Source organism: Dipodomys ordii, unplaced genomic scaffold (assembly GCF_000151885.1).
Source record: "Dipodomys ordii isolate 6190 unplaced genomic scaffold, Dord_2.0 Scaffold2, whole genome shotgun sequence".
NCBI classification, from domain to species: domain Eukaryota; kingdom Metazoa; phylum Chordata; class Mammalia; order Rodentia; family Heteromyidae; genus Dipodomys; species Dipodomys ordii.
This window is the reverse complement of record NW_012267218.1, coordinates 10,755,727-10,782,955: the sequence shown is the minus strand read 5'-3', so window position 1 is coordinate 10,782,955 and position 27,229 is coordinate 10,755,727. Positions and strand designations below refer to the sequence as shown.

General features: G+C 52.2%; 1 protein-coding gene across 1 annotated transcript in view; it reads right to left on the bottom strand.

Annotated features, from left to right (window-relative positions):
• Positions 1-3,249: 3,249 nt before the first annotated feature.
• Positions 3,250-27,229, bottom strand: part of Ttc7b (tetratricopeptide repeat domain 7B) — a 187,813-nt gene continuing 163,833 nt past the window's right edge. Inside the window, exon 19 of the mRNA XM_013017608.1 lies at positions 3,250-4,254. Within this exon, the coding sequence (XP_012873062.1) occupies positions 4,033-4,254 (222 nt within the window). The 3' untranslated portion in view covers positions 3,250-4,032. The remainder of the gene's footprint in view (positions 4,255-27,229) is intronic.

Genomic DNA, 27,229 nt, shown 5'->3' with positions numbered 1-27,229 from the left:
CTGGGTCTTACGATTGAAAGAGTCGAGCCTAGCTAACCTATAGCATGCCTGTAGCTTGCAGTTTTACCTTAGCTGTCCACTTACACGTTCCACACCCCCCAACCCCCCAATATCTCTGACTCAGGACAGACATCTGGAGCAATGTTAGTTCATTAGCTTGCATTTATTGAGGACATTATCTCACTTAATCCTCAGGGCTCTTGCATTTACTGAGAGCTTTTTTTGTGTTTTTCGTGTATTATCTCACTCCCCATGGCTCTAAACTGACCAGAGTCAAACTCAGGGTTGGAATCTCTGAGTTCTGTCTCCTCCAAGACTAGCTTACCTGAAAATGTGGCTAGATCATACCATAGCACCCACATGGTCCAGCCAGAGCGGGGTTCCAGCTCTGGCATTTCAAGGCATGGATAAGCACTCACATGAAAAAAACCTACACGAAACTGAGGGAACTAGATTCTGATGACAGGATTCAGAATCAAGCAACCCAAACCTCAAAGGAGAGTGGAGTCCTCACAGTTATACCTTAACCTGTTAAAGATTCCTCCTATAAATAAATATACATATACATATATATATATATATATATGCGTATATATATTATTTGGTCAGTTCTGGGGCTTGAACTCTGGGGCCTGGACACTGTCCCTGAGCTCTTCAGCTAAAGGCTAGTGCTCTATCACATGAGCCACAGTGACACTTCCGGTTTTCTGGTGATTAAATTGAAGATAAGAGTCTCATAGACTTTCCTGCCCAGGTTGGCTTTGAACGGCAGTTCTCAGATCTCAGCCTCCTGAGTGGCTAACATTATGGGCGTGAGCCACCGGCACCTGGCTTGGTTACATATTTTGAGGACAGTTGTAGTTAGTGGGCAGATTGAAGGCACCTATGTTCCCCGCGTTCTGTTCAGTCTTCTAGATTCTGACTAACCGGTACTGGAGTGTCTTTCTGATTGAGGTTCTTTTTAAATTGTTATTATTATTGTTGTTGTTATACAAGGGAGTTATACAAGGGAGGTGCCGTTTAACAAAGCAGTTTATGAATACTTCTTGATCAGTATCACCCTTTCAACATTCTCACTCATCCCTCCCCTCATACGTGTGCTGCTGCGTTTCATGTGCATCTGAGAATAATGCAGCAGCACACGTATGAGTCACGTGATGCACTGTGGGTTATCACAGCAACTGAAGATAATGCAAAAGGTAGGTCTGGTGATCACCCCTGTTTTGCATGTGGGAAAACAGACTCAGAGATGCAAGTGACTCACCCTGGACACCCTGCATTCTATCCAGGATCCTACCTGATATGGGTGGGGTCCCACAGCTTGTTTATCTGTCCGAAGTGTTGTGATCATCGGCCACATCTTAGCTCACTTTCCAAAAAATAAAAATAAAAAAAGTCTTCTCTGTTGGACAGACCTGGGCACCTGTCAAAGGTTTATCTCATTTTTGCCAGGTATTTCTCCAGGGGGTGTCTTGTCCTTTAGACTTCTGCTGCCTCATTTCCAAGTGAGGGAGTAAATGAGTGAATGCCTGTAGTTGGGCAGGTGTGGGAGGTCAGGGGATTGGGGGGGGTGGAAGGGAGGTCAGAGGACCGGGAGAGAGTCGGGGTAGAGAGCAAGTAGGGCCTCTGGAGCCTGGATTCTGTTCCAGGCAAGAGGTGGGGCAGTCATTGAGGTGTTAACAGAGCAGAGACATGATGTGCCCAGAGCTGCGTGGGAAGGAACCCAGAGGGCCTGTGGAAGGCCAGGATGGGGGGAGAGGCTGGGTCATGAGGCTGGGATGGAGGTGATGTGGATTGGGTGGGAAAGATAGGATTCAATGAAAGGCAGAATTTGGGGTGATGAGAATTTGGGAGAGGCCTCAGATGGGGCCTGTGGGAGACCACAGCATTTCTTTGGTACATTTTAGGGATGAAGAACCACCCACTCTGTGTGCTCTGAGCAGAAGAGGGAACTGTAATGCACATGTGATGGATGGAACAATGCTGGGCTCCCATGCTCCAATGGTGACCCTCGGCTGCAGGCTCTCTTTCCATCCTGCTCTCTCTTCCTGAGCTGGCACCATGTTCACAAAGAGCCAAAGGCCCCCAGTAACCTCAACCTGCATCCTGTTAGGACATCAAACCTAGCAGCAAGAGGTAATTAAACAAAAAAAATTCCATAACCAAAGTGCCAGGGGGCTTCTCATTGGCTAAGCTTGGGTCACATGCCCAGGTCATTGAAATTGGGGGGAGGGGCTGGGAAGGTGGCTCAGTGGTAGAGCGCTTGCCTTGCATGCATGAGGCCCTGGGTTCGATTCCTCAGCACCACATAAGCAGAAAAAGCTGGAAGTGGTGCTGTGGCTCAAGTGGTAGAGCGCTAGCCTTGAGCTGAAGAGCTGAGGGACAGCACCCAGGCCCAGAGTTCAGGCCCCACGACTGACCATAAAAAAATTCCATGGTTTATTAGCCACTCAGAGCCCTAAATACTGCCCTGCAAGGTCGGGGCTGAGACTGGAGGCTGACATGCTCCGTCCACAGGACTTTCCTTCCTTCTTGTCATCTCTCCCCAGTCCTCGGCTGTCCCCTCACCTGTCTGCCTCAGCAAGCCAGGGATGAGTTCTTCCTGACTTCGAGGTAATTAGAGCACAGTTCAGGCCTTCCACATTCCCTTAGGTTCTAGCAAGGGTGGGCGTGGGTGGGGTGTGGTAGGCTCCCCACAACTGCTCAGCAGAGTTGCTTTGGGGGATGGCAGAAGTCTGTTCTGTTTCTCTCTGGTTCTGGTTTTGCTGTCCCGCTCTGTTGGATTCTGTTTTTAGCTCCAACCCCTCATGGTGGCTCATCTCAGGTTCACATGCAGTTAGAAAGAGTAAGAACGCCTCCTTGATTGGACTGTGTTTAAGTCACATGCTGATTCTGGAACTTTGGTGACTAGTGAATGCAAGATATTGATTGGCCGGGCCTAAGTCATGTGATCTAAATCTCTAACCCTATCCTGAGGACACAGGAAACACCTATCTACTATGAGGACACATGTTTGTTTTCAGAATACAAATGAGAGAGAGGCTTGGAAGGAATAAAGTACTTACTTGCCTGGTTGGCTCAGACAGAGGGTGACAGAGCCAGGCCCAGACCCAAGGCTCGTTTCTATAGTGGCTGTCACTGGGCCATCTCGTGTAGGGTGCAGGCTCCCGGCCCCACAGGTACGGACAGCTCCCTACGCCATAGCCTTTCTCAGGTCTGCAGCGCTTGTGAAAAGACACGAGCTAGAGGTCCATTTAAAAATTATTATTTTTTTATTAACATCATCTTCCCATTTAGCCAAGTGTCTGTTGTGTATAAGGAATGTCGGTAAATATTCCATTTGAAGCTTCTTTGTACATATTTCCATCGATAAATAAACTCTGAATTCACATAAAAAAGTTAAACTTAAATAACTCATATTTTCCTTCTCTTGTAACAGGCATATATTGGTAAAATATAAATATTCTTGGACTCAGGCTTTGTTCTAAGTAAAGAGAACAGTTATTTATCACATGGTACAATTATTGACAATAGAACCAAGAAGTTGTCAGCTGGTGTCCTGGCATGGACTGGTACTGAGGTGGGAACAGAAGATTCACATTTGGTTTCTGGGCCAAGGAGGAGGAGGGGAGGCAGGAGGGGACAGAGGACAGGACAGTTGCTTTCTTTACAGCTCTGATAAAAATAATCTGTTCTGCCACTGAATTTTTTTTAACTTGGAATATATTCTTCTATATTTACTGATTAATTCCATAATCATTTTACTTAAACTCAGATGTCAACTAACCAAACAAATATGGCACATAATGATCCATTTTGAACAACGTTTGGAGATTTGAAACTATCATTGGGCTGGCAAAGAACAATGAGAGAAATTAATGCACGAGGAGAGAGCGATGATTTGGGGGTGGCTTGGTGAGTTCACTGTGGTCAGCGGAACACCTGTCCAGGGCCTCCATGTGGCAGATTCGTCCCCTGGTGGCCCACGCAGGGCCTCTGTGGTCTGCAGGGCGGGTGAGGCAGGCGGCCGGCTCAGAGCACACGGGGGATAATGGTGAAGGGCACAGCAGGGCTGCTGGCCTCCAGCTCCAAGGCTGTCAGGAAACACTCAGTGGCCGCCGCATCGTTGCCCTGAGCTTGGAGGACCTCACCCAGCCCGTTCCATACCTCGTGGGCTGTCGAGTTCACCTGGACAGCGTCCCGGAGGATCTTTTCTGCCAGACTGTAGCGGCCTAGCTGGTGAAGGATCAGGGCCTGCAGGAGTGAGAGACAGACATGAAAACAGACGGTCAGAGACTCAGGAGCTCTGGTACCTATCTGTTCTTGGGTTGGCAGCCAAGTCTGTGGATGAGAGAATTATGTCTCTACTCAGCTAATTCTCAAGTAATTCCTGGACTCCAGGTTTAAAGCCAGGGCCTTATACTCTCCTTTAGCATTTCTAAATTTTTGCTCAAGGCTGGCATTCTATCACTTGAGTCGTACCTCTACTTCTGGTTTCTTGCTGGCTAATTGCAATAAGTCTTACAGATATTTCTGCCTGGGTTGGCTCTGAACTGTGGTCCTCAGATCTCAGCCTCCTGAGAAACTAGAATTATAGGTGCAAGCCACCAATGCCTGACTTCTGTTTTGGAGTCTTTTATAAGACTGATATTTACCTACCATCATAACTTCCTAGTCTGTTCTTTGACTTCATAAATTTGTTGATGAACAATAATGGGGGGGGAAGTGCCTCACTTCAAAGCTTAGAAAGCTAATCTTCCACAGATCTGAGATGTCTCATTTTCCTTATTGAGACATTCCTGGTTTTAAACTGAGCCTTGACCAACAGAGATGTGTCTGTGTTACTGTGCTAGACACAAACTGGCCATTCCTGCCTGCCTTCCATGCTTATAACTAATTTTGGATCAGCACCATACTGTTTTAACTTCTGTGACTCTGAGCCATGTTTTAACAGGTAGCTAAGTCTTTCCTCTCTGCCCTTTGACTACAGGACGCTTTGTCATCAAAGCAGGGGGACTACAAATTTATAGATAAACCAATCCTTAAGGCTCCTCCCAGCACTCTCCTAGTTCCTGGGGACTGTCTGGAGTCCTCTGGGTGGAGTCCAGGGTGGTGTGGTAAGGGATCTTGCCCCTTGGCTGGGACAGAGCCCTCCCACCCGAGACCTGCTTGGAAGGAAATAGAATATTCAGACAGCCTCACTACCGGATCTCAAGCAGACCACATACATGGGGACCATTTCCCTGGCTGTGGTCAGCAGGATGTCAGGCCTACCAAAGCTTCTGGCTGCTTCCCTTCAAGGGGAGCTGTCAGCATAGGCTCCAATGAAGTCGGTGAAGGTTGGGGACAGGCAGGGGTCTGGGCAGGGTCACAAGCAGCCATGGGGTTACAATGGAGACTCTTTTTGTTCTTCAAGAGGTGAGGCAGTATTGAACACACTCTGCAAGAAGGTTCTGATCCATTCTCCCGGCAGGGAAGCCCACTGCCCGCCACTGGCAGCATGGGGAGGGACAGGCCACCACGGAAAGGCAGAAAAAGATGCCTGCACTTACTTGGCTGTGGGTGGAGGGCACAGTTCAAACACCAGGCTCGTCGCCTGTACAATCGGTTCCTTTCTTCCTTTACGGGGGAAGTGCTGGGCACCGTGCTGGACACTTTACTTGGCTCATCTATTGTCACTGCTTTAGCTACAGGGAGACAAGCTTTCCGAAAGGCCACATTTGTGCCCAAGGTTACAGCGAACACTGAGTTACAGGCTGCCTGCTGTGCTCACGGCCCAGAGCTGCCCCCGTGCCTTTCAAAGGCTAGCCCACATCTGTGACCACGGGCAGAGCACTGTGGGGCTCTCTCCCATCATGCCCCAGTGGACTCAGGCAATAACCCAATCACAAGCATCCAAGCAACAGCAAATGGGCGTCTGACACGCTGCGTGTTCCCTTTCATTTCTTTGGCCACTAATGGCTGATTTGATTGCTTCTCTCCCCAGCCTGCTGCTCAGTAGGGTTGCGTGTCTATTTGCTCATGGATGGGGCGGGTCCCTTGCTTTCCTTTAGGTGGCCCATAGGCGGCCTGAGGCTGCGGATGGCTGCTGGTGCCAAGGCACCAGGGGATACTGCTACTGGGGACACCTGGAGGTGTTCTCTGTGCACACAGAGGCCATTCTCTCATCTTGCTGGGTGTCGCCCGGCCCAGGGCTCACCTGACTCTCGTCCTTGGTGCTGGGAGCTGCGCCCCTCTGCATTTCCCTAGCATTTAGGGCTCTTGTTTGTCAGAAATCTGGACTTGTCCTCCCAAGGTAGGAGCAGGCTGCCATTCCCAGATGATCTTGTGGCTTCCTGAGCAATCTGCTTAGTAGAATTAATTCCTACACCCGGAGCTGTTCAGGGACATAGCACAGACTTGCCAGGGGCTGCCAGTGTAGGCTTGGCATGGGAATGTTGAAACAGGCCTCAGTCCAGATGCCTAGCAAGCCAATGGTAGCTCATGAATCAGCCCCATCACAACACTGACCTGAGCAAGCTCCAGCTGGGGTCTGCACCACTGCAGGAGCCAGCAAGGCCAGAGGTGGGGTGGGAGCCGGACATGCCTGGCTGTTAGCGGTGATGCTACCCGGAGGCTTGCTTCTCCTGCCCTGGACTTGAGCAGTTCTGCCGCGGGATCCTGACTTCACAAAGATCTGAGTTCTCACTCCAGAGACTGGCACTCAACCATCCTCATTGCCAGGGGGCCCCACTTTCTGGGGTCTCTTGGGGATGGCTGAGTTTTTTCCCCCTCCTCCCTCTCCCCCACCTGGCTACTTCTTGCTCCAGGCTTGCTCCTCTGCCAGGGCTCCAGCCCATCTGCCACTCCTACAAGGGCCCAGGCTGCACTGCCTCCCGTGGGCAGCCCGACCCCGAGGGGGACAGCTTTACCTTCCCACCTACCAACCGGACAAAAGGAAGAGATTCTGTGAAGTATTTCATGGCCAGGATGCTTCCTGTCTCCTTATCAAAACTCAACCAACAACATCAAGAGCTGGCTCAGGTGTCTGGAGAGGAACTTGTAAGACCTGACTCGCAAAGACCAGTGAAAATGGAAAATGTGTTAACGACGCACAGCCATTACTCTGTGCTGGGTGATGGCTCTCTGCTTGGCAGGCAGGACCCCTCCATCTTCATTCACCTCTGGGAACCCATGCAATTGCAGATCATGTTTCATAGACCAGATGACCTGCCCAAGCAAGCCCTTTGCTGAGCTGAAGCAGGAACTGGTGTGTGTGTGTGTGTGTGTCTGTGTGTGTGTGTAAACAGATCTCCACCTGCCCAACCTGAGGCTCCTGAGCCAGCTGGGCCCAGCCTGCAGCAAGGAGGGGGAGTCACCTCTGAGCTCCTTTGCTAGTCCCTCTCATCAGACACAAATGAAGATGGTTCTCAAGCTTGTAATTATTCTAATCAGGTGTTTTGTACAAATAAGATCTTGGTGATGCACCAAATTAGAAATAAAGGATTAAATGAAACCCGTTATTTCAAATGAGACAAAATGGACTTGGCTAGTTGGAGGGCAATTAGCATCTTCCTCACTCCTGCCTTTCTCGTGTGGTAATTGCTGCCCCAGGACTGAACACCTTGTCGTATGCCAGGGAGCCTTGCAGGAGCCCTGTGTGTGCTACTGTGCTCTGGGAGTGCAGGGCAGCAGCAGGGTAGCCTGAGTCAGAAGCCTGCAGGGTCTCAGGCCGTTTGGGAGACCTTAGACAGCCCCATGGTGCTCTGTTCATGAGCAAAGTCAGCTGTGTGCTGGGCTCAAGAACACGTTATTGCCTGCTGCGTAGGCCGCTAGGTGAGGTACAGGCAGAAGGAGATGATGTCCCCGGAAGAAAGCGTCCTTCTCAAAGAAGCCATAGCGCAGAAGTCCCGTGGTTCAGCTCTAGCTGGGGTGCTGGCTCCTTAGGCAGAGTTTGGGGAGTATTCTGCCTTCCACAGCCTGGCTGGTGCTGCCCACACCACACTATGTGCTAGCTGGCCAGGTGTGTGCAGAGGCTCCTGGACCCACAGCAAGGTCAGGGACAGAGGAGGGAGTCTGCTGTCAAGCGTAGGACTGGATCACTTCAAGAGCATTTGTCCCTTTTCTAGGTCAGAAACGCCGCCATTATACCCCTGCAGGCGGCAGTGGCGGGGCTGCAGCTCTTCCCAAACACAAATAAGCCTGGGAGGACAAAGGCACCGGTCCACCAGCTGTATTAGGTTTTAGTGTGCAAGGGGAATAATAAAGGATGCACTGTGTGTTTTACTGATGGCAAGCTGCTTGCCTGCTTGTTCCGCTTGGTGGTTTTAGCTCCAGCTCTACCTCCTCACTAGGTGGGGTTGTGGGTACCTGGAGGACAGGGACCAGATCTGTGTGGTCATCTCTGCACCTCCAGGTTCCCCCTGACAGGTAGCATGTACTCAGGGCAGACCGGGTAAAGAAGCAGCCACGAAAACCCAACACACAAGAATACAACTTAAGCCACTGCTGGTGTAGCTTTCAGAGTGGCGTTGTTCAGAGCAGAGGCTATGGGGCAGGGACATGCTGTCTGGCAGGACAGGTGAAGTCCTGGAGGAGGTGGGTGGGGCTGAGGAGCAGGTGCAGCTTTTCCAGGGCCTGGCCTGGGCCTCGGCAGCGGGCACCCCTGGACTTTGGACAGTGTGATAGAGGCATGCCAGGGTGGGATCCTGTGGGGAGGCAGCAGCCAAAGGAAAGCTTTGTTACCCTCAAGAAGAGCACAGAGTGGCAGAGCTGGCTGGGCCCAAGCGGCAGATGTGCTAAAGGGCTGAGGACACTGGAAAGGAGCCGGAAGGACTCTGCCAGTCCTGGCTGCTGCAGGGGACTGTGAGTTTGAGCCTTTTCCACAGGGGAAAGGCTCCAAGCTTTCTGTAGTGTGTGAGCTCTAGGGTCACCCAATGGCTAGGTCTGACTTCCAGCTCAGTTATCTACTTGGCCCAGTTGCTCTGAGTCTCAGAAGCCTTTTCTGTGGGGACCAATGGGATGTGCCACGTGCTAGCAGACTGCTCCACACACACGTCAACCTTGGAATGGCTGCCATCATCCCATGTCCTTCTCATTTCTGTGAATGATGCGAGGGGAGGGGACCTCCAGCAGTTGGTTGACCCTTTGATGCCATCCCTAGCCTCTGATTTGTCTTTGAACACATAGCACGGGGTGGCTGGCACCAAGAGGTTCCTTGTAGATGCCAGCTGCATGGAAGCCATGGGGCGTGGTGTAGGAGAGTGGGCGTGGCCCACTAGTAGGCTCTGGCTCAGGCTTTGCCACCTTTGTCCCAAACCCCAGTCAGGCCAGCGTGCTCAGGGCCACGCCTCTGGAAGAAATCTGTGGCAGCTGTCTGAGGGACAGGCTCTGCTCCCAGCTCAGCCCAGGGCTTGCCATGGCTTTTTCGCAGGCTCTGGGCTCACCTATCACAGAGCTGATCTACTCCCAAGAAAATCTCAGGATCGTTTTCAGACCATCCCTTTGGTCTGATGCTGCTCTGCAAGTGAGCAAGTGGAGGGCCAGAGAGGAAAGAGCTCTGCTCTAGGCCGGTCCCTGCTGCCAGGCACGGGGCGGAGGAGGCCCAGGAGAGCACCTGTCCCACAGCAAATCTTTGCATTTTCCTCTCTTACCACAGGGCTCTGACAGTGCCCAGGCCTTGACTATCCATTCTGCTTGTTCTGCCAGGGGCTGTGTGCACAGCAGATTGAGAGTTTTCTGGAAGCTGTTGGATTTCCTGGGCTCCATAACCCAGAGAAGAGGATACCACGGCCAGTGGGGCTGGGAGTCTAAGTTCACAGACCGCAGAAGAGCGGCTCACCCCACTATTTCCCTCTGCACATTTGCATTTTCTATCCTGAGGATGCGGCAGGAGGCAGGGGATGCTGGTGGTATTTTCAAAACTTTCTTTCAGACCAGAATATACATAGCAAACTAAAGCCACTCTGAGAAGCCCATAGGAAACAATGGCTTTAGCAGGAATACAGAGCTTTGACCTCCCTCCATGCTGCCCTATCCTCTTTCGGAAACACCAGAGGTGCATGAGCAGGAGGTTCTGAACATGTGCATTTCGTGCTGCAGGTGTGGGGCCCTTTCTGCTTCCCTCTGATGCTTCCAGAAGGAAACTACAGCAACGCATGTGGGAGGGGTGGGGCTGTGGCTTCTCTCCCTGAATTCCAGCAGCTCCTGGCGAGGCCTGATCTCTCCTGGGCTTTGTTTTCTATTTCCTTTGTTTGGGGAGCTTTGAAACAGCTTGGGGGAACAAGTGTGTGTTCATGCCGGTTATAATAAGCTTGAAGGTTGACTGCTAGGCCAGAAGGTCTTGAGAGCCAGGTCCCTAGGCAAGCTGGCCAAGGCCAGGTGTCCCTAGCTCATTCCCATGCTGCCTGCACACCTCCACCTCCCAGAGCACACAGTGGGTGGGACCACCCCAGACAGAAGGCCCCCCAGCCTGCTGGCACACAGCCCTCTCCCCTCCAATGTGAGGCTACTGAGCTAGCTGTCCCCTGTGGCCTCCAGACTCCAGGATCCCCACTCAAGTCCTTAAGGGAGAACAGAGCTTTATGAGGCCACTTAATCTTCAGAACAACAAAAGCAACTCAAGCCCTGCTCTGGGAGCCTGGGCTGGAAGGCCTGGAAGGGGAGGATGCAAGGACAAAGGACAGGGAGGAAAAGGCCAGCAGGCCACGGCTGGGGACCTGCTGCCCCAGGAGTGGGTTCTTCTGCCAAAGGTCAGATGGAGAAGAGCTGTGGCGGACGTGAGCAGAAGTCAGACCTGCACGCTACATGATTCTTCTCCATCTATGATGGACAGGGCTGGGGTAACAGGAAAGACAAATCTTGAAATCCCGTGGCCTCTGGCTTCCGTGTCCCTCCAGTGTCCCTGCTTGAATGGCACAACCAAAGCTACAGAAAATACCCCAACTTGCTGCTGTCAGTCAGACATAGGGCCCCGAGCCCTGGGGAAGGGATGCTTCTGGCCTGGGGAAAGAAGACTCCGTACCTGGTGCTCAGCAGACACCAAAGCTCTGCCTTGCCAGGGTGTGATGCCCACATCCTGAGTGAACGGCCCCGCGCCTCCTCCACCAGTCATAGCTCAAGAGGCACCCCTCTACTCCCTGAGGACTGAAGAGGCTGCCCTCTTGTGGGGGGACCCCCCCCCCTTTGCAGGACATACTGAACTAATTGGAAGAAAGCAAAAGTCAATTCTTCAAAAGCCTTTCCGTTTTCCAAGCTCGTGGCCACCCAGCAGTGGAGGCGGAAGTCCCTGGCACAGGGCTGGGGGCTGGGCCTCTGCCCTCGGATGTGCAAGTTCCTGCTGCTGTCACACAGGGAGCCTCCTACGTCTGCCTGTACCCCCTAATGCCAGGGAGCTCCCTACTTCCCTGGAAGCCCACACCATCAGTGGACTGACTGAACTGTGGCTGAAAAACATGGGGCTCTAATGAGACTCTTCATTAAATACTCATGCTCTGATGTTCTGAGTCCCCTGGAGTCGTGTGGAGAAGTCCCTTTCCTTTCTACCTAACAGTCATTCAGGATCTGAAGGAAGCTTCCAGAACCTCCCTCCTTCCCCAGGCTTTACAGAAGTGGCAATCTCAGATCTACCCATTGTCTCCAACTTGCTGAATTCTGCTGCCTAAAGCAGTGTCTAGAAGAAGACCTGTTTTTGGGTCCACACAGAGGCACCCCCAAGCCTCGGGGAGAAATGTGAACATTATTTATGTTTTCAGGTACCTGTCTAGCAGAATCTTTTAAAGCAGCACCTGTGTGGCTGCTTTCTTCCAAGAAGGTTTGGAATATTACAGAGGAGCTTATACTGCAGTTAGCAGTGCCAGAGCGACGGGCCGTCAGGCAGTAAACACCAGCAGGTCAGCAGCAAGGATGCGGCTGTCTGGCTCTAAGCCCAGGGGCCCATCCAGCCTCTGCTCTGAACTTCCGCCAGCCTAATTTCTCTGAAACCGGGTACTCAGCATTGGTGCCAACATCTCCACAGGCTGTGCTGGCTTTCAGAGGACAGTCAGTGGGGATGGGTGGGAAGAGAACCTGCCAGCAGCCCCCCAACCTGCCACACCCCACAGCTGCCCCTCTCTGCAGCAGGTGTCCTGGGTTTACCTGTGGCAGAGAATAGGGTACAGAAACATTCCCTAAGGGCGAGCATCCTTATTTAATAGGGGGACAAAAATGGCCCATGGCGGATCGGCTCTAAGATGCCCAAGTCACTGATATAAAAGGGCACCGTGTTTGTCTCTCGCCTGGGCACCACCTCTCATATACAGCAAACCATCCCCAGATTATGTGTAAGACCCGACGCAAGGCAGATACCGTGTAACAAGTTGCCATACTGACTCACTTAAAAATAATGACAAGCAAAATAAAGGTTATACATGTTTTGTACAGATACATTTTTTTCTCCCAAATATTTTTGATCTGTGGCTGTCACGTCTGTGGATGCGGAACTGTGATGCCAAGATCATAGAAGTGAGCTGTGGAATGGCATCCGGGAATCTGGGTTTCCACGCTGGGGCTCTGTTCCCTCTGCTACAACCAAAGCCCTTCCTAGCTCTTTCCTCTCTTCCACAAATGTGCACTGGCACATTCGGGATGCTTGAACCTGAGGGTGGCATGCTGTGGACCCCGCCCCAGCCTGCCGTGCCCTGAGCCGGGAGGGGCTGTCTCATAGGTTCAAGGCCAGGCTGACAGGAGGAGGAGGAGGATGTCCCAGAAGACATGATGTGAGGCTCCCACACTTAGCTAAACAGATGGAAGGCTGAAGCTCAGGGTCTGGGTGGCAGGAGTTGTGACCCCACGCAGACTATTTCTAGAACCTTCCTGTATCTGATCTTGATGCTTATACCTGGCCTAAGGCAGGGCGTAGATGGTAACTGGTCGACCTCCCAGTCCAAAGGCAGGGAAGCATGGGGGTAGCGGGTCATTTCCACCCACAGATGTCAGAGACCAGGCACCCTGGCCTCAGCCACAAGCCCAGAGGGCTAGAATGCCACATCCCTTCACTCGTCCTTGAGAATTAATAGTGGGATAATTTTGCTGGTCAGGAAAAAAGGGGAGAGCAATGACTTTAGTGATGGAGGACAGCTTCGCCTCACTGCCAGCCCTCTCCTCCCTGGTGTGGGTACTGCAAGGGCAAGGGCGGCATCTGCGTGCCCTGTGCGCAGCGGCCCCTGGAGCTGAGCCCTGCGCTGCCAGCACCGGAAGTGGTCACTCCGTCGCTCTCCCACTGCAGCACTGGGGCACTGGGTGCTGCTACACACAGGGAGTGGGGAGGGCGTCCCCAGAGTCAGGGCGGTTCCCACTGGCTGCAGCCTGAGACTCGATGCCCACACTCGCAGAAGCACTGCGTGATGTGCTGACCTAATTGAGAGAGTGTCGGGTCAGCAAGTCCTAGGCAGCATCCAAGGACGGCCCGGGAGAGGTGACACCAGGTCCACCTGGTGCTTGGGCCATGCTGGACGAGGAGGCAGAAGCCCTGCGTCCCCTGCATGATGTGGGGACACTAGGTGTCCTCCCCTCCCCGAAGTGGAAGGCAGTTCTTGGGAATATTCCAGACAAGTCTCCAGCCTCCCTCCCCCAACTGCCATTTCATTCTGTGCTTTGTGGCGATGGAATGAGCTCTGAGGCAGGGCCTGACCGCTGGACCTGACCCCCGACCGGTCTCCTGGGGGAGCAAGCCTGCCATGTCCCACCCGCGCATGCGCTGTGCTCTGTGGGTGCCAGCATGGGTGCCCTGATTACAGTATTTTTCCATCGGCAACAGGGGAGAGACGCCTGTTGATTTATTTATACATCTCCCTGGTTGACTTATTTATTTATTTTTGACTACCTTCCCCAACAACGAGCCAGGCAGCCTGGAAGTCAGCGCTTCCCCATGGCCCTGAGTTATTGACACAGTGGAAAGTTTGGTGCTAATTGCCCCCCCAGGGCCTCCTCCTGTCCTCAGGGAGCGGGGTGCTGCCCCTGCTCCACTGTGCTTGGGAAGGTGCCACTGCAGGTGGCTTGTGCCCAGGCAGAAAGTTCCCGAGACTTTTTGCTGGAAGTGAAAATCTGGAAGTAGAGCCTGGCTCGAGAGGTAGAGTGCCAGCTTTGAGAAAAAAAAAAAGCCAAATGAGAACATGGAGCCCTGCCTCCCCTGGCTCCGCAACCCTGACTCCACAGTGAAAAGAGCAGGTCTAGGCAGAGGCCCAGGTCCCCCTTGGGGACAGTGTCTGGACCTTAGGATCAAGGGGGGAGACATGTGAGACGGTCTTCCATTGTATGTTTTCCACAGCCAGGGTACGATTTGCATGTGAGCCCTTTGGACCTGCACTGAGGGGCTTCCTGGAGTACCAGTGTCCTAGGGACCCTAGTGCCCACTGTGGTCCAAGCCTGCAAGCCTTTCCAAACACCGTGATAGGGCCTCCTCATTCTCATTCCAACCTGTGCTCAGGGGAGGGGGAGGGGAGCCTGTGCCTTTGTGGGATGTTCTTTATACTCAGGCTGACCAATTATCACCAAGCACTGGAAGCCAGAAGTTGTAATCACTGGGCACTAGGGGCTCAGGCCTGTAATCCTAGCTACTCAGGAGGCTGAGATCTGAGCATTGCCAAGGTCTGAAGCCAGACTAGGCAGAAAAGTCTCCTAGACTTATCTCCAGTTTATCAGCAAAAAGCTGGATGTGAAGCCAGGCACCAGTGGCCCATGCCTGTCATCCCCAACTACTCAGGAGGCTGAGATCTGAGGATCTCGGTTCAAAGCCAGCCCGGGCTGAAAAGTCTTTGAGACTTATCTCCAATGAACCAGCAAAAATCTGGAAGTGGAGGCATGGCTCAAGTGGTAGGTTGCCAGCTTTGAGCAAAAAAGCCAAACAAGGGCACAGAGCCCTGAGGCCAAGCCCCAGTACCAGCACAAAGAAAAAGAAAAGAGAAAGAAAGGAGAAAGAAGAGAAAGAAAGCAGAGAAAGAAAAGTTGTGTCAGTTCTGGGGGAGTAGTGGGACTGGGTGAGGCAGGGCTCCCCAAGCAGCCCTGTCGTTTGCCATCCACTGTCAATTAAGAGTCTGCTCTCTCACCTACTTTTCCAATGTAGAAGACAAAGTATCTGAGTAAATAATCTCCAGCTGGAAAATCTACGGTCTAAGATCATCAACCACTGAGTATTCTGGGGACACGACCATATGCTCCTGGGGCCTGCATGGAGGGGTGCAGGAGGCCAGGAGGGGCTACTCAGAGGAGGAATGGGGCAGAGGCCGGCGAGTGCCGACCTCCAGCAGCAAAACTGAGTGTCCCAGAGCTGAGCAGAGGATTCGGCGAGGTGCGGGCCACCACAGATCACTCCCAGCCTCCTGAGAGACAGGCTGATGGTGGAGCAGTGTCAAAGGCTGGGCTTGCTGGGCATGCTGGCAGGTCCCTGGATTTACAGAAAATGCTGGAGAAAGCTGGAGAAAGCCAGTAGTGCAGAGGAGAAAAAGCACCACCAACTGCTGGACTAAAAATACCCAGACTCCCACAGACAAGGGCTATGGCCACTCCTGGCATCTCCAGAGACCATGTGCTGATTCCTTGGGACTCAGCAGATAATACCTGCTTGGTGGCAGTTCAGCCCCTGGCACATGCTGGGTATTCTGTAGGCACTCCACAGTTGACCATGGAATGGGTATCAACTCTGTCCATCCCAGGGACCACAGGAGTCTCCATGAACCACGGGCCCAGTGCAGCAGGCTGTCTGCGTGGAGGTGATGATGGATGCTCTCCCCAGTTCAGATGACCCATCTCTGAAGGCTGCCTGGGGATGAAGTTCCCTCAGGTCCCACCTGGACGTTGATGGAGAATGCTACCTGTGCCAGGCCGCCAGGATCACAGGAAGCCTGACTGCTTCCCACAGCCTGAGTTTTCAGGGGATGGGGGAACAGGGAGGAAGGGCCCTGCTGGGGACTGGGCGTGCTCCACTGCAGCCGAAGCCAGCTCATGGGGACACAAACACAGGCTGACTCATGACCTGCCATGGAGGATGTGATCATTTTGGCTAGCACCTGCTCATCCCTTCCAGAGTTTGGCGCGAACCCCCTTTCCAGTTTTAAATAGGAATAAACAGAATGATAAGACACTTTCCAATGAAGGGAAAACTGGAATTGATAAGCCTTGGAAAATGATTTTCCCTCCCAAATAACAAGAGAACTCACAACCCCAACTCTAGCTGGCCCTTGGCTCTGCCCTGTTGCTCCTCATGACAGAATTGTTTTAGGGTACCAGTGTGTATGTGGGGGGGGGCATTAGAAGTTAGTGAGTAAAGAGAAGCCTTTGATTCCTGGAGTTTGTACAAGCATTCTCTCCCAGAGCTCCTAACTGAGGCCCAGGGCTGAAACAAGGACAACAGAGAAAGACCGAGGCCAGGGTGGGGAACTGCATGCTTGGGTGGAAACTAAGGCGAGGCTGGAGCAGAGACCCAAACCCAGCATTTTCCTTTTCCACATGGTTGAGCTCTTATCATTTCCCACTTCAGGGTGGGATACATCAGCAGCCAGATCTGAGCCATCGCCTCAAAACCCCCAGGCAACTCGGGGGAAGAGCACTCACCCAGCCCAGCTCATCCACGAGGCCCCCTGCTGCTACTAAATAGGCTGAGGCTGGCACAGGGCCTGCCAGACTTCCCAGCGTCCCCGGCACACAGTTCAACACCTCCCACCCCACCGGAGGGGGCGGGGCTTCAACAATGCCTTGCAGGGGGATGGGCAAATCAGAAGAGAAAAAGCAACCACCGCGGTCGCCTGCGCACCTGATGCTTGGCGGCCAGTGGGCTCAGGAAGAGGAGTGGCTGTTGTGTGTTCCTGGTCTAGAGGGCTGCTCAGAGTAGAAGTGACACGCCAGCAGCTCTAGCTGCCCAAGATCAGCCCTTGGGTAACTGGGCACCTCTTTGCTCCTGGACTGGGCCCTTGCTGAAAGGGAACCCTGTCCATCACAGACTAGGGGCAGGGTACAGGTCCGTGGGGGAGACCTGTCCGTCTCTAGGGAGCCTGGGAATCTTTCGTTTTCTCCAGGATTTCCACAGCCATTATGGCAGAAGAGAAGGCACAGGAGATGGCTGGCTGCAGGGTGGGGCTTTATGTATGGGGCACGTGCTAAGGTCTATGTCTGGCTCCAAGAACTCTGTTCACTTCTGCATTATGGAGGTTAAGGGACAAACCAAGGTCACACAAATCGCTAATGCATAGTGCAGCTAGGTACCAAATATGGGTCTTTTCTGCTCCAAAATGTGAGCTTCCAATTCCACCATTCTTCCTGCCACCAGCCATTTGGAGGGCAGGTGAGCTGTTAGATCTAGGCCACGTCCTTTGCCCAGGAGTCCTGAGTTAGGGCCGCTGACCATGGCTGCCCGTGGCTGCTGCTCCCTAACACCTCTGTTTCCTTCTCTATGGAATAATAATGGCCCATCTGGACCCATGGATGTGCTTGTAAGCTGAACCCCTGAAAGCAAGGAAGCCCTGATTTGTGGCACTTTGTCATTTGCCATGGTATAAATGTCCCCTCCATGGCAGACTCCAAGTCACCCACGTACAAGCCACTGTAGCAGCAATGTGTTGAGATGGGCAGGCGAGTTTGCTGGCCCTAGCAGCATTGCAGGTACCTCCTAGCTGGCAGGGGCTCCCGAGGCCCCGGCCGCAGAGGGACCACCAGGAAATACAAGTGATGCTGTGTTTAGTCACCAATGCTCGAGTCCAAGCCACACTGCCAATCTCACACTGAGGTGAGCAACACACACACACACACACACACACACACACACACACACACACTCTATCCATTTTCTTCAGTCTCAGGATACAGAATGGGGCAGAGTCAAGGAGGACATCATCAGGGTTTTGAACGCCAGGTCTTGAGTACTCTGCTGCTTGAGCCCCACCCTTCCCCAGTCCCCTTTCACCTTAGTTATTTTTCAGATAGGATCATGTACTTTTTGCCTAGGGGTGGCCTTGGACCATGATCCTCCTATCTCTGCCTCCCGCCTAGCTGGGATGACAGGTGCACATCACCATGCAGAGTTTGTTCTCTGAGATGCAGTCACGATAACTTTGTGCCTGGTCTGTCCTTGAGCTGAGATCCTTCTTACGTCTGCCTCCCCGGTAGCTGGGATTCTGTGCATGAGCCACTTACAAGACAAGGTTTGTTTTCTTTGTTATGATCAGCTTGAGAGGAGGGCTCAGGGCTTGTCCAAAGCACCCTCAAAATGTTTCCTGTCCTGGAAAGCAGGACAGAATGAACCTTCTCCCCAGCAGCCTCCAGTAGACCATCAGCAACACAGCCTTGCCCGGCCTGATTTCCTCCAGCCCCTCCCCGTCGTGCTTGCCGGTAGCTGTGTGGGCGTCTGAGCAGGGGTAGGGGACGCTGGAGGGGGACTGCTGTCAGCAGGAAGGGGGAGACTGGCTGGCTTTCTTTAATCATTCCAAAGGCAGAAGCGGATTTGTCACCTTTGAATAAGATGCCAGGCAGCAGGTAAAGATTTTAACAGCTTGTGGGAGTTCTAATTAGAGAGCCAATTATAACTCGATTGACCTGTCTTGCTTTGAAAGGCCTGGAAAAAATGCATGTTGTCCTTAGGAGGAAGCAGGGCTTGCTTCTAGTCTGTTCTGGGAGGTCCTTGCAGGGCACACCTGCTTGTGCTCTGGTTCCAGCCCTGTGTATCTGCCTGGATGCTGTGGCCCCTGTGCAGAGGATGAGAGAGAGGCGGCAGGTTCCTGGGGCCCTGTCTGCTGGGGCTGCGGGTGTTTTTTATTTATGAAGACACAGCATCACGTATCAGAGGCTCCCCCGGGGCTGGCTAGCAGTTTCCGCTGCATTTGGAAGGACAGTGGCCAGAATTTCAATTTCGGATCTAATCAAGACTGAACTCTCAACATAGCAAGATCCAGGCTTTGCGTACGTTGCATGTGCATGTGCCTGAGCGGGCACATGTTTAAGAGACCTTTCACTAACGGTCACTGTTGTTACAAGTGTGGGTCTGTCCACTGGGTAACTGACACCTGGCAAGAGAGTCAGGCAGGTCTCAAACAGACACAAAGGAGGGATGGTTCAAATGACTCCCAAGAACTAAGCCACAGCATCTGCCATTAGGTTCTACTGCATTCAATCAATCACATCTAATTCCTACAGGCTGGTGGGCTGGTCACCATTGTTCTTACATAAAGCCCACAGAAGGAAGGCCTATAGGCCCTAGAGCCTCTGTGTGGAAGATCTGACTTGAAGTCAAGCCACTTCTGCTCCTGATGAAACGTATCAGAGTGACTTTGCTGACCATGCCCCACCCCCAGCAGTGCAGGAACAGGGCTGGTCACGGGCCTGTGTTGGCAGTAGGTTAGAATTGTGGAAATGAGGGCAGAACCAGACCCGAACGCCAGCTACCGGGGAGATGGAAGAAAGTCTGCAGGAGTAGTTATCAGAACCTAAATGTCCTCTGAAGTCGTTTCCTCCCTGCTCCTTAACTGTCGTTGCTCCTTGTGTTCTGCTGCCAGCCTTCTCTCTCTTACTCCCTCCTCTCTGAGACACACTCCAGCCACACAGCTCAGCTACCACCTGCTGGCCACAGCTGCTCCCATGGCCAAGGCGCTAGCCTAGTCATGCTCTGTCTGCAGACCCACCCAGCCAATGCCACAGGGAGCTCTTACATGGCAGACCCCGGCTGCCCACTGCAACAAGGCCTGCGACACCTGCGCCTAGCCTTCTTCCCCAACCTGCTCCTCCTCCTGGGTCCTCTCCCCCAGATTTGGAGACATCTTATCTATCCAGGCATCTGAGCAACTACCTGTGGTCCATACCTGATAGGCATGTTACCATGTGCCCTACCTGACCTGTAGATGTTTATGTCTCTCCCTCTAGATGTCCAGCCCTGCTCTGATGCAGTCATGTTGGTACCCTCAGGACTAGTCCATATCTGGCACACACTGCATATCTCTATCATCTCATTTAATCTGAACGATCACGGGGCAATGCTCAGGGCTTGCAGGAATGTAACACACAGAGGTGAGCCAGTAGCTACCTGACAATGTAGGTGCTTAGTCTTGAATCTTCTCTGTTTCATAGACCTGTTGGTGACTAGCTGATATTCTGGAAGTTTCCATTACAAACAATGTCTGTAACAGTAAAAATACTGTCTGTTTGCCGGGTACCATTGGCTTACCACCTGTCATCCTAGCTACTCAGGAGGCTGAGTTCTGAGGATCATGGTTCAAAGCCAGCCTGGGTAGGAAAGTCCATGAGACTCTATCTCCAATTAACCACCAGAAAGCTGAAAGTGGCGCTGTGGCTCAAGTGGTATAATGTTTGCCTTGAGCTGAAGAGCTGAGGGACAGCCCCAGGCCCAGTGTTCAAGCCCCATAACCCACAAAAAAGAAAAAGAAAAAGAGACCGATGAGGTGTAACTATGAGGCAGATAAAAGGAGGGCAGCTCCTGGAGGAGGGAGAGCAATCCTGTGTCTGTGTATCCGCACTGGGCCTGGTGCATCTCTGGAGGGCATCTCCTGCCTGGGCATAGCGGACTTCAGCGGAAGCACTCTTACAGGGCTTTCCGGGGCTCTGGGAGAGTGAGCTCCCAGCCCTTGGTTTGCTCTGTTCTCTCCTTTCCTAGATGCGGAGAAAGGCGGCTCCTGCTTGGAAGGGTCTCTCAATGAAGCCCTGGCAGACCCCCCCTCCCCTTGCCCAGCACTCAGTCTTCAGTCAGCAGAGCTCTGAGGCAGAGCCCAGCACAGGCTTTGGGATCTGTGTGGGTCTAGAAGCCACCACAGCTCACCTGAGGGGTTGACATCAACTTCTTGTACAGTGGCCTCCTTCCTAAGCCATCCCCAGCCCCATCGCCTTGGCAACTAGCGGGGTGCCAAAGGCTCACTAGAAACACCCCTCCCTGCATTGGACTGGCCTCCTAAATGAACGGTGAGGGTGGCAATCCAGACACACTCTCACTCCAGGCAGCTGCGAGGCAGAGCAAGGGGAGAAGAGGTCAGTGGCAAGGGGAAAGAGCAAGACTCCATTCCACATGGAGAAAAAGAGAGAAGCTGAGCTGAGATACTGCTTGAGCCACCTGCCAGTCACCCAACCCTCAGGAGGACCACGAGAATCCCCTTCCCCTGAGTAGGAGCCATGTTCTCTGTGGCCAGGGTCTGTGCCACTCCACTGCAGCCTTCACCTCAGGATACAGGTCCTATCCCATTTCTCAGGTGGGAAAGGTGTTCCTGGACCTTCCATGATGGAGTCAGGACTCCTGTGGGGAGAGGGGCTGCCACGCCCAGCTCTGTGCCTTCCCCCAGTCTAGCTTCAGTTCCTTGTCAGCAAAGGTGATTAGGTTAGGGAAATGCCTAATTACCTTCAGGTAGTAGCAAGTGTCAGATCAAGGGTTTTCCCTGCCTCCTAGCCAATTTAGGCTATTGGGGTGAGACTTCTCCAGTCTTCCTCACCTCCTCCTGGTAGAGGTCCTCTCCGGAGCTTTGGGCCTGAGAGTTTTAAACTTAGACAACAGATAGGGGTGACATGGCCCAAAGAGAGTCACATCAGCCAACAGGGAGTTTTGGGCCAGCCCCTCACGGCAGAAAGAAACTCAGATACCAGATGGGTTAGAACCAGAGAGCCCAGATAGTCCAGGTGTGTGTGTGTGTAATATAAAACAGCAACAGGCTAAAATTCAGAGGCCAAGAACCAAGCGTGAAGTTAGGACAAGCATCTGGGAGCACCGACAACCAGGCAGCACTGTCTCGTCCAAGCCAAGGAGTACAAACTGCAAGGCAGTGAGGCAGAGGAGCTGTGCTGTCAAGTTGCACTGGAATAATTTCTAAGAATAAACGCCTTGGGTAGGATATGTCAGATTTAAAATTTTTTAGGTCATAATTACTAAGGAGAGATGCAAGACTCTGAAACAGGAAATAGAAATAAACACAGAATTGGTCTTTTCCTTTAGCGGGAGTACAGGTAGGCCTGGAGACAAAGGAGACAGCAGTGCAGAGCCTGGCCTGGCTTAGGTTGCTTCTCAGTCTGTGATTTTGGTCTTCAGGGAGAGCAGAGCCACGGTCCTAGACAGCCATGTTCCTAGCACCCATCAGCTGCGGAGGAAAGTGCAGCTGAAGACCCAACAGAAGATGTCCCCTCCCCTGGGGATGTTGGGGGTGGGAGGGTGACCAGGGGATTAGGAGGTAAGGTAGGCACATGGGCCACAGGCAGACAGGAGCCATCTGACGGAGACCTGGGGTTCTCCATGCCTAGCATTCATTCCTTTTACTTCAAGGAGAACACAGTTGCCCAACAGCCAGGGTCAGGTTTCAACGAACAACTTGCAGTTTCAAAAGGATCTGAAGACATGGCGGCGTTGGTCATAAGGAACTGTTAACAAGCTGATTCCTCTCAAGATCATCCCCAGGATCTCCTGCTTCCAAGCACTTCCACCAGGCCACCTTCTCCCACACCCAGGTGAATCCCCAGGGGAGCCATTGTTGAGCCAGATGCAGGCAATAAAAGCTTAAGGCCAAGCTGCTTTCCTTGAAAGGGCAGGGCAAGATAGGAGTGTTCCCTCTCCCTCCCTGTCCAGGCCAGGAGCAAAAAGCCCTACCCTCAGTGAATACCAGAGTACTAGGGACCACCTGGCTCACAAAGCAAGCATTCTTACCTGAGGGTAAGAATGACTGACAGAAGCTATTACTACAGAAGGGGCCTGCTTTTCCCCCCACCTCCGAACAGATAATGGTATTTAATGATATTTAGGCGTCCAAGTAGTCCTAGGCCAGGGGTGACATCTCGCTCTCTCAAGGGCCAAGTTTGTCCCTTTCTAGGTTTCTCTGTGACTACAGGACTCTGGCAGGGAGGCTGTGATTTAAAGGTATAACTGGTCCATTCTGAGTCCTAGGAAGAAACTCACTGGGGCAGAGGCAGGGCCGCTGCCAGGGCCTACGGGATCCAATTCCTTGGCCTCTGTGCCACGCTGTCACCAAGACTTCTTAAGTGACCACACGAAGTCTGATACTTTCTTGTTCCAACATGACCTGGGGAAGGTCACCAAGCTTCCCTACCTGTTAAAAAGAGATTCCCCGTTTCATTGAATATGGGGACAATGGGCGCATCAGATACAGCCAATAAGGTTTCACATTTCATGGTAGAGAAGAAAGTGAGATTCATGCCAAGTATTAATAATGTCGCCTAGGTCTCAAGCTGTGCAAGGAGCTGGGCTGTTGTGTGTGCCACTGATGACTGGGAGAAGATAGAGTAAAGAATGTAGACCTCCACAACAATGCTGCTTCCCCCTGCCCTGTGCATCTGAGCCCCCATATACCGAGTGAAGACAGTAGACAGATGAAGACCTGCAGGCTTTTCAGAGACCAGGAAGACATCTGAACACTTCTCAGGCTTCATCTTCAGCAGTCAGAGTTTTTCTCCTTAATTTTCAGAGCAATTTTATTTTTATGGCTCTTGAGTTTGAACCCAGGGCCTGGCACTTCCTAGGCAGGTCGTCTACCACTTGAACTTTGCCTTCAGCCCTTTCTGTGCCGTTGTATTTCAAACAGCATCTCCTATTTCTGCCTGGGCTAGTATAGGTGCTATCATCCTATTCGTGCTTTCAGCATAGCTGGGATGGTGGGTGTGGACCACTGACACTTAGCATTTTTTCCCCCCAGGTGGTAATGAGGTTTGAACTCCAAGCCTCCTGCCTACTTGGCTGGTGCTTTATCACTTAAGCTATGCTTCCAGCCTTGCTTTTTGCTGGTTAATTTTAGAGACAGAGTCTAGTGGGCTTTACCGCCAGGGCTCTCAGTTCTCTAGATCTCAGCTTCTTGAGAAGTGAGGATTACAAGTACAAGCCACTACTGCTCAGCTGTGCGTGGCTTTTTTTGGTTGGGATGAAGTCTCAAACTCTATTGTTGCCTGAGTTTGCCTTGTACCATGATCCTCCCAATCAGCCTCCTAAGTAAGCTAAGATTATAGGTTGGCTGGCTTCAAAGAAATGTTTTCAATTGTGAAAGAAAATAAAAATACAATTAATAGATGAAAGAACCTCACTCTAGAGCCTCACATCGACCATCCAGCTTTGCTTGGTGCCAACCTCTCTATGTGTTGAAAGAAAGCTGGCACTCTGGATGGAAGAGAGTCATGTCTGAAGCTCAGCTCTGAGGGGAAGGATCTTCAGATTCTGCTTCGCCAGCCTTCTTGTGCCTAGGTTTTACCCAGACTAAAAGAGGGGAAAATGGATGTTGCTTGTCTGTGCTTAAGGGGCCTCACTACACTGGACAGACATGTCCGTACCCAGAGTGCTAGCATCTCTTCTCTGGGCAAGGATAAAGGCTCCTAATAACATACAAGACCCAGAAATTTCCTAAATCTCAAAGAACAGATGGACACATTCAAAGATGGGAGAGAGAGCAAAGCACCGAAGTTTCATGATTAGGGATGCCAGCTGCCTTAGCAAGCCGGGCTTACCTTTCTCCCTCTTTCCCCCCTCTGCCAGCTTTCTGGCCTATCGTGCAAAACAGATGAAATGCTTTCTCACAGTAAAGGCATGAGAGCTTGAAGACAGTTTAGGCCAACTGTGACTGCAGGGCTCTTTGAACTTCAGAAGAGCTGTGCTCTGCTTAGAGCAGTGTCGCTCCTCAGCTTTCTCTTGATGGGTCAACCTTCAGAACCGCTGACACAACTGAAGATGTAGGTGTGATCCAGAAGACAAGTTCTAGGGCACCCCAGGCTGTGGTACCCCCTTTCCAGGCCCTCCACCCTCCATCAACGTGAGGCACCTCTGGGTGTCTTGTAAGAAAATGCATTTTCCAGTAGCTCAGTTGATGGCTGCCAGACTAATGCCACCCATGTGATCTCTCCGACCAGGACTGCAGCCCACTTCTAGGGCTTTCATACTTGTGTCATTCCAGAGAGAAACCCTGGCAGACAGCCTTGGTGCGACGCTTTTGGCTTGAAGCCACCCTGATTGAATTAGTATTTTTGTTTTGTTTTGTTTTGTTGTTTTTGTTTTGGTGCCAGTCCTGGAGACTTGAATTAAGGCCTGAGTACTTCACCTGAGCTTCTTTTGTTCAAAGCTAGCCCTCTACTACTTGAACCACAACTCTACTCCTGGCTTTTTTGGTAGTTATTTGTAGGTAAGAGTCCCACGGACTTTCCTGCTCAGGCTGGCTTTGAACTCCCATCCTCAGCCTCCTGAGTTGCTAGGATTACAGGCGTGAGCTGTGGGCACCTGGCTCTAAGAGAGTTTTGTATCTCACAATCCATCTCCCAAAGATTGGACCCTCATGGAAACTGGAAATGTGTTTTTCCACTGGGCCACTGTCGCCTCCCTGGCCCACCATCTCCAGAACTCTGGCGGAGGCAAGCAGTTTTCCGTCACACTCATTAGACGGGGAGCCTGATCCTCATCCATTGCGAGGAATCCGTCACTGGTCTGTGATCCCCGCTTGTGCTCTGGGCATCTCAGACTTAGCACCTCCCCAGTCTGCCCTCTTCACATTAGCATGGCTGCCTGTCGCTTTCAGCCCTGCCCTTGTGGAATGTCAGCATTCTCATGGATAGCCCCCCTTCTTGCTTCCATTTTCTCACCTCTCATCTCCGACTCTGACACAGCATTTCTCTGTCCCCTTCGAGGAGACTGCCATCCCTCGCGCAGACACACTGGCTCTCCTCCTTCCCGCTGTGGGTGGGCATGGCAGATGTGTCACCAGTGCCCCCCTGCTGTCCTCTTCTGTGGCCATTGCTAATGCTGTCTTGGGCACCTCTGCGCTCTAAGCTGTCCACTTCTCTAGGACCTAGCTGGCCCCACCATCTGCTCTGGTTCCACACCTTCTTTCAACCTGTCCAGCACAATGGAGGAAGACCTAAGGCTCCTGCTGACACCCAAAGTGCCTGTTTATTGCTGGCCTTACTGACTTCCCTCCGCCCAGCCTTCCTGGCCCTCTTCCATGGTCACCTAGCTCCTGAATGCCCTTGGTCCTTTCTTACCTTCCCATCTCACACATTGCCCTCAAAAGCCCAGACTGACGTGATCAGAGGGCAGCCAGATGTCCCTGTTTGCAGAGCCTGTCCTCATCCTGGTAATTGTGTCCTCAGCCGCACTGCGTCTCTGTGCCTGTCCTTGGCCTGGGAAGGCTGGCCTAGGGCTCCAGACCTCTGGCCTGCAATCACCTTGCGCCACCTTTCTTTCCTCTCCCTCTCCTTGCAAAATGCATCTCTGTGTTTCATTAATTCATTGTGGGTACTGAGAGCTTAAAGCTTTTTAACATCGCCAGCAAATACATGTAAATTTATGCATTTATGCAAACGAATATGAAAATATGCCTTGAGATTTTCTTGGGGAAAGTCTGCTCCCTCTGAATTGCTCCCCTTGTAAGCAACATTGCTTCGTAATTTTCTGTCCCTTCAGCTTATTGCTCCCTTCGTACCTGCCCACGCTCAGCTCCGGGTCCGGCTCGGCGCCCCCTTGCCTGTGCACACTCTCTGCCATGGCTCAGCATGGTGGTTTTCTCCCTGCTGTCTGTGTAGGGTTCTGAGTACACGTATGAAGGCTAAAATGGTTAGAAAATTGCCTGCCTCTCCCGGGGCTTAATTTACATTTCTCTTGTCAAGTCTGACCTTCAGAACTTTAGCTCACTTTCTCAAATACTAACTGCCTCTCCAGTCACCATTGCTTTTTTAACAATGCTAACACACATTTGCATTTTTATGTAAACCAAAGATCTCCACTGTTCTGGTGGTCTGGCACATGCTGCCACTTGTACCCCCTAGAAGTTTGTGATTACTCTCTGCAGGAGAAGCTGGGACTCCTGTCTGTTCTCTGCAGCACACACACACACACACACACACACACACACACCTCTCACTCCGAGCATCATGGTGGCCACAGGTCCCCTAACTCTATAGACAGCACACACACACACACACACACACACACACACACTCTCTCTCTCTCTCTCTCCCCTCACTCTGAGCATCATGGTGGCCACAGGTCCCCTAACTCTATAGACAGCACACACACACACACACACACACACACACACACACTCCCCTCACTCCGAGCATCATGGTGGCCACAGGTCCCCTAACTCTATCCATCTACAGTTTTGTCCATGACCCCGATCTGCCTCATGACTGTTTCTTTCCCTTAGACCTTGGTCTGGTCTCTCTCTGGTGCATGTTCTTCAAATTACTAGCCTGGAACTTCTGGCCTAGGCTTGGCACAGGCCTCCTGGCTGCCCTTGCCTGGGTTCCAAGCAGCGGT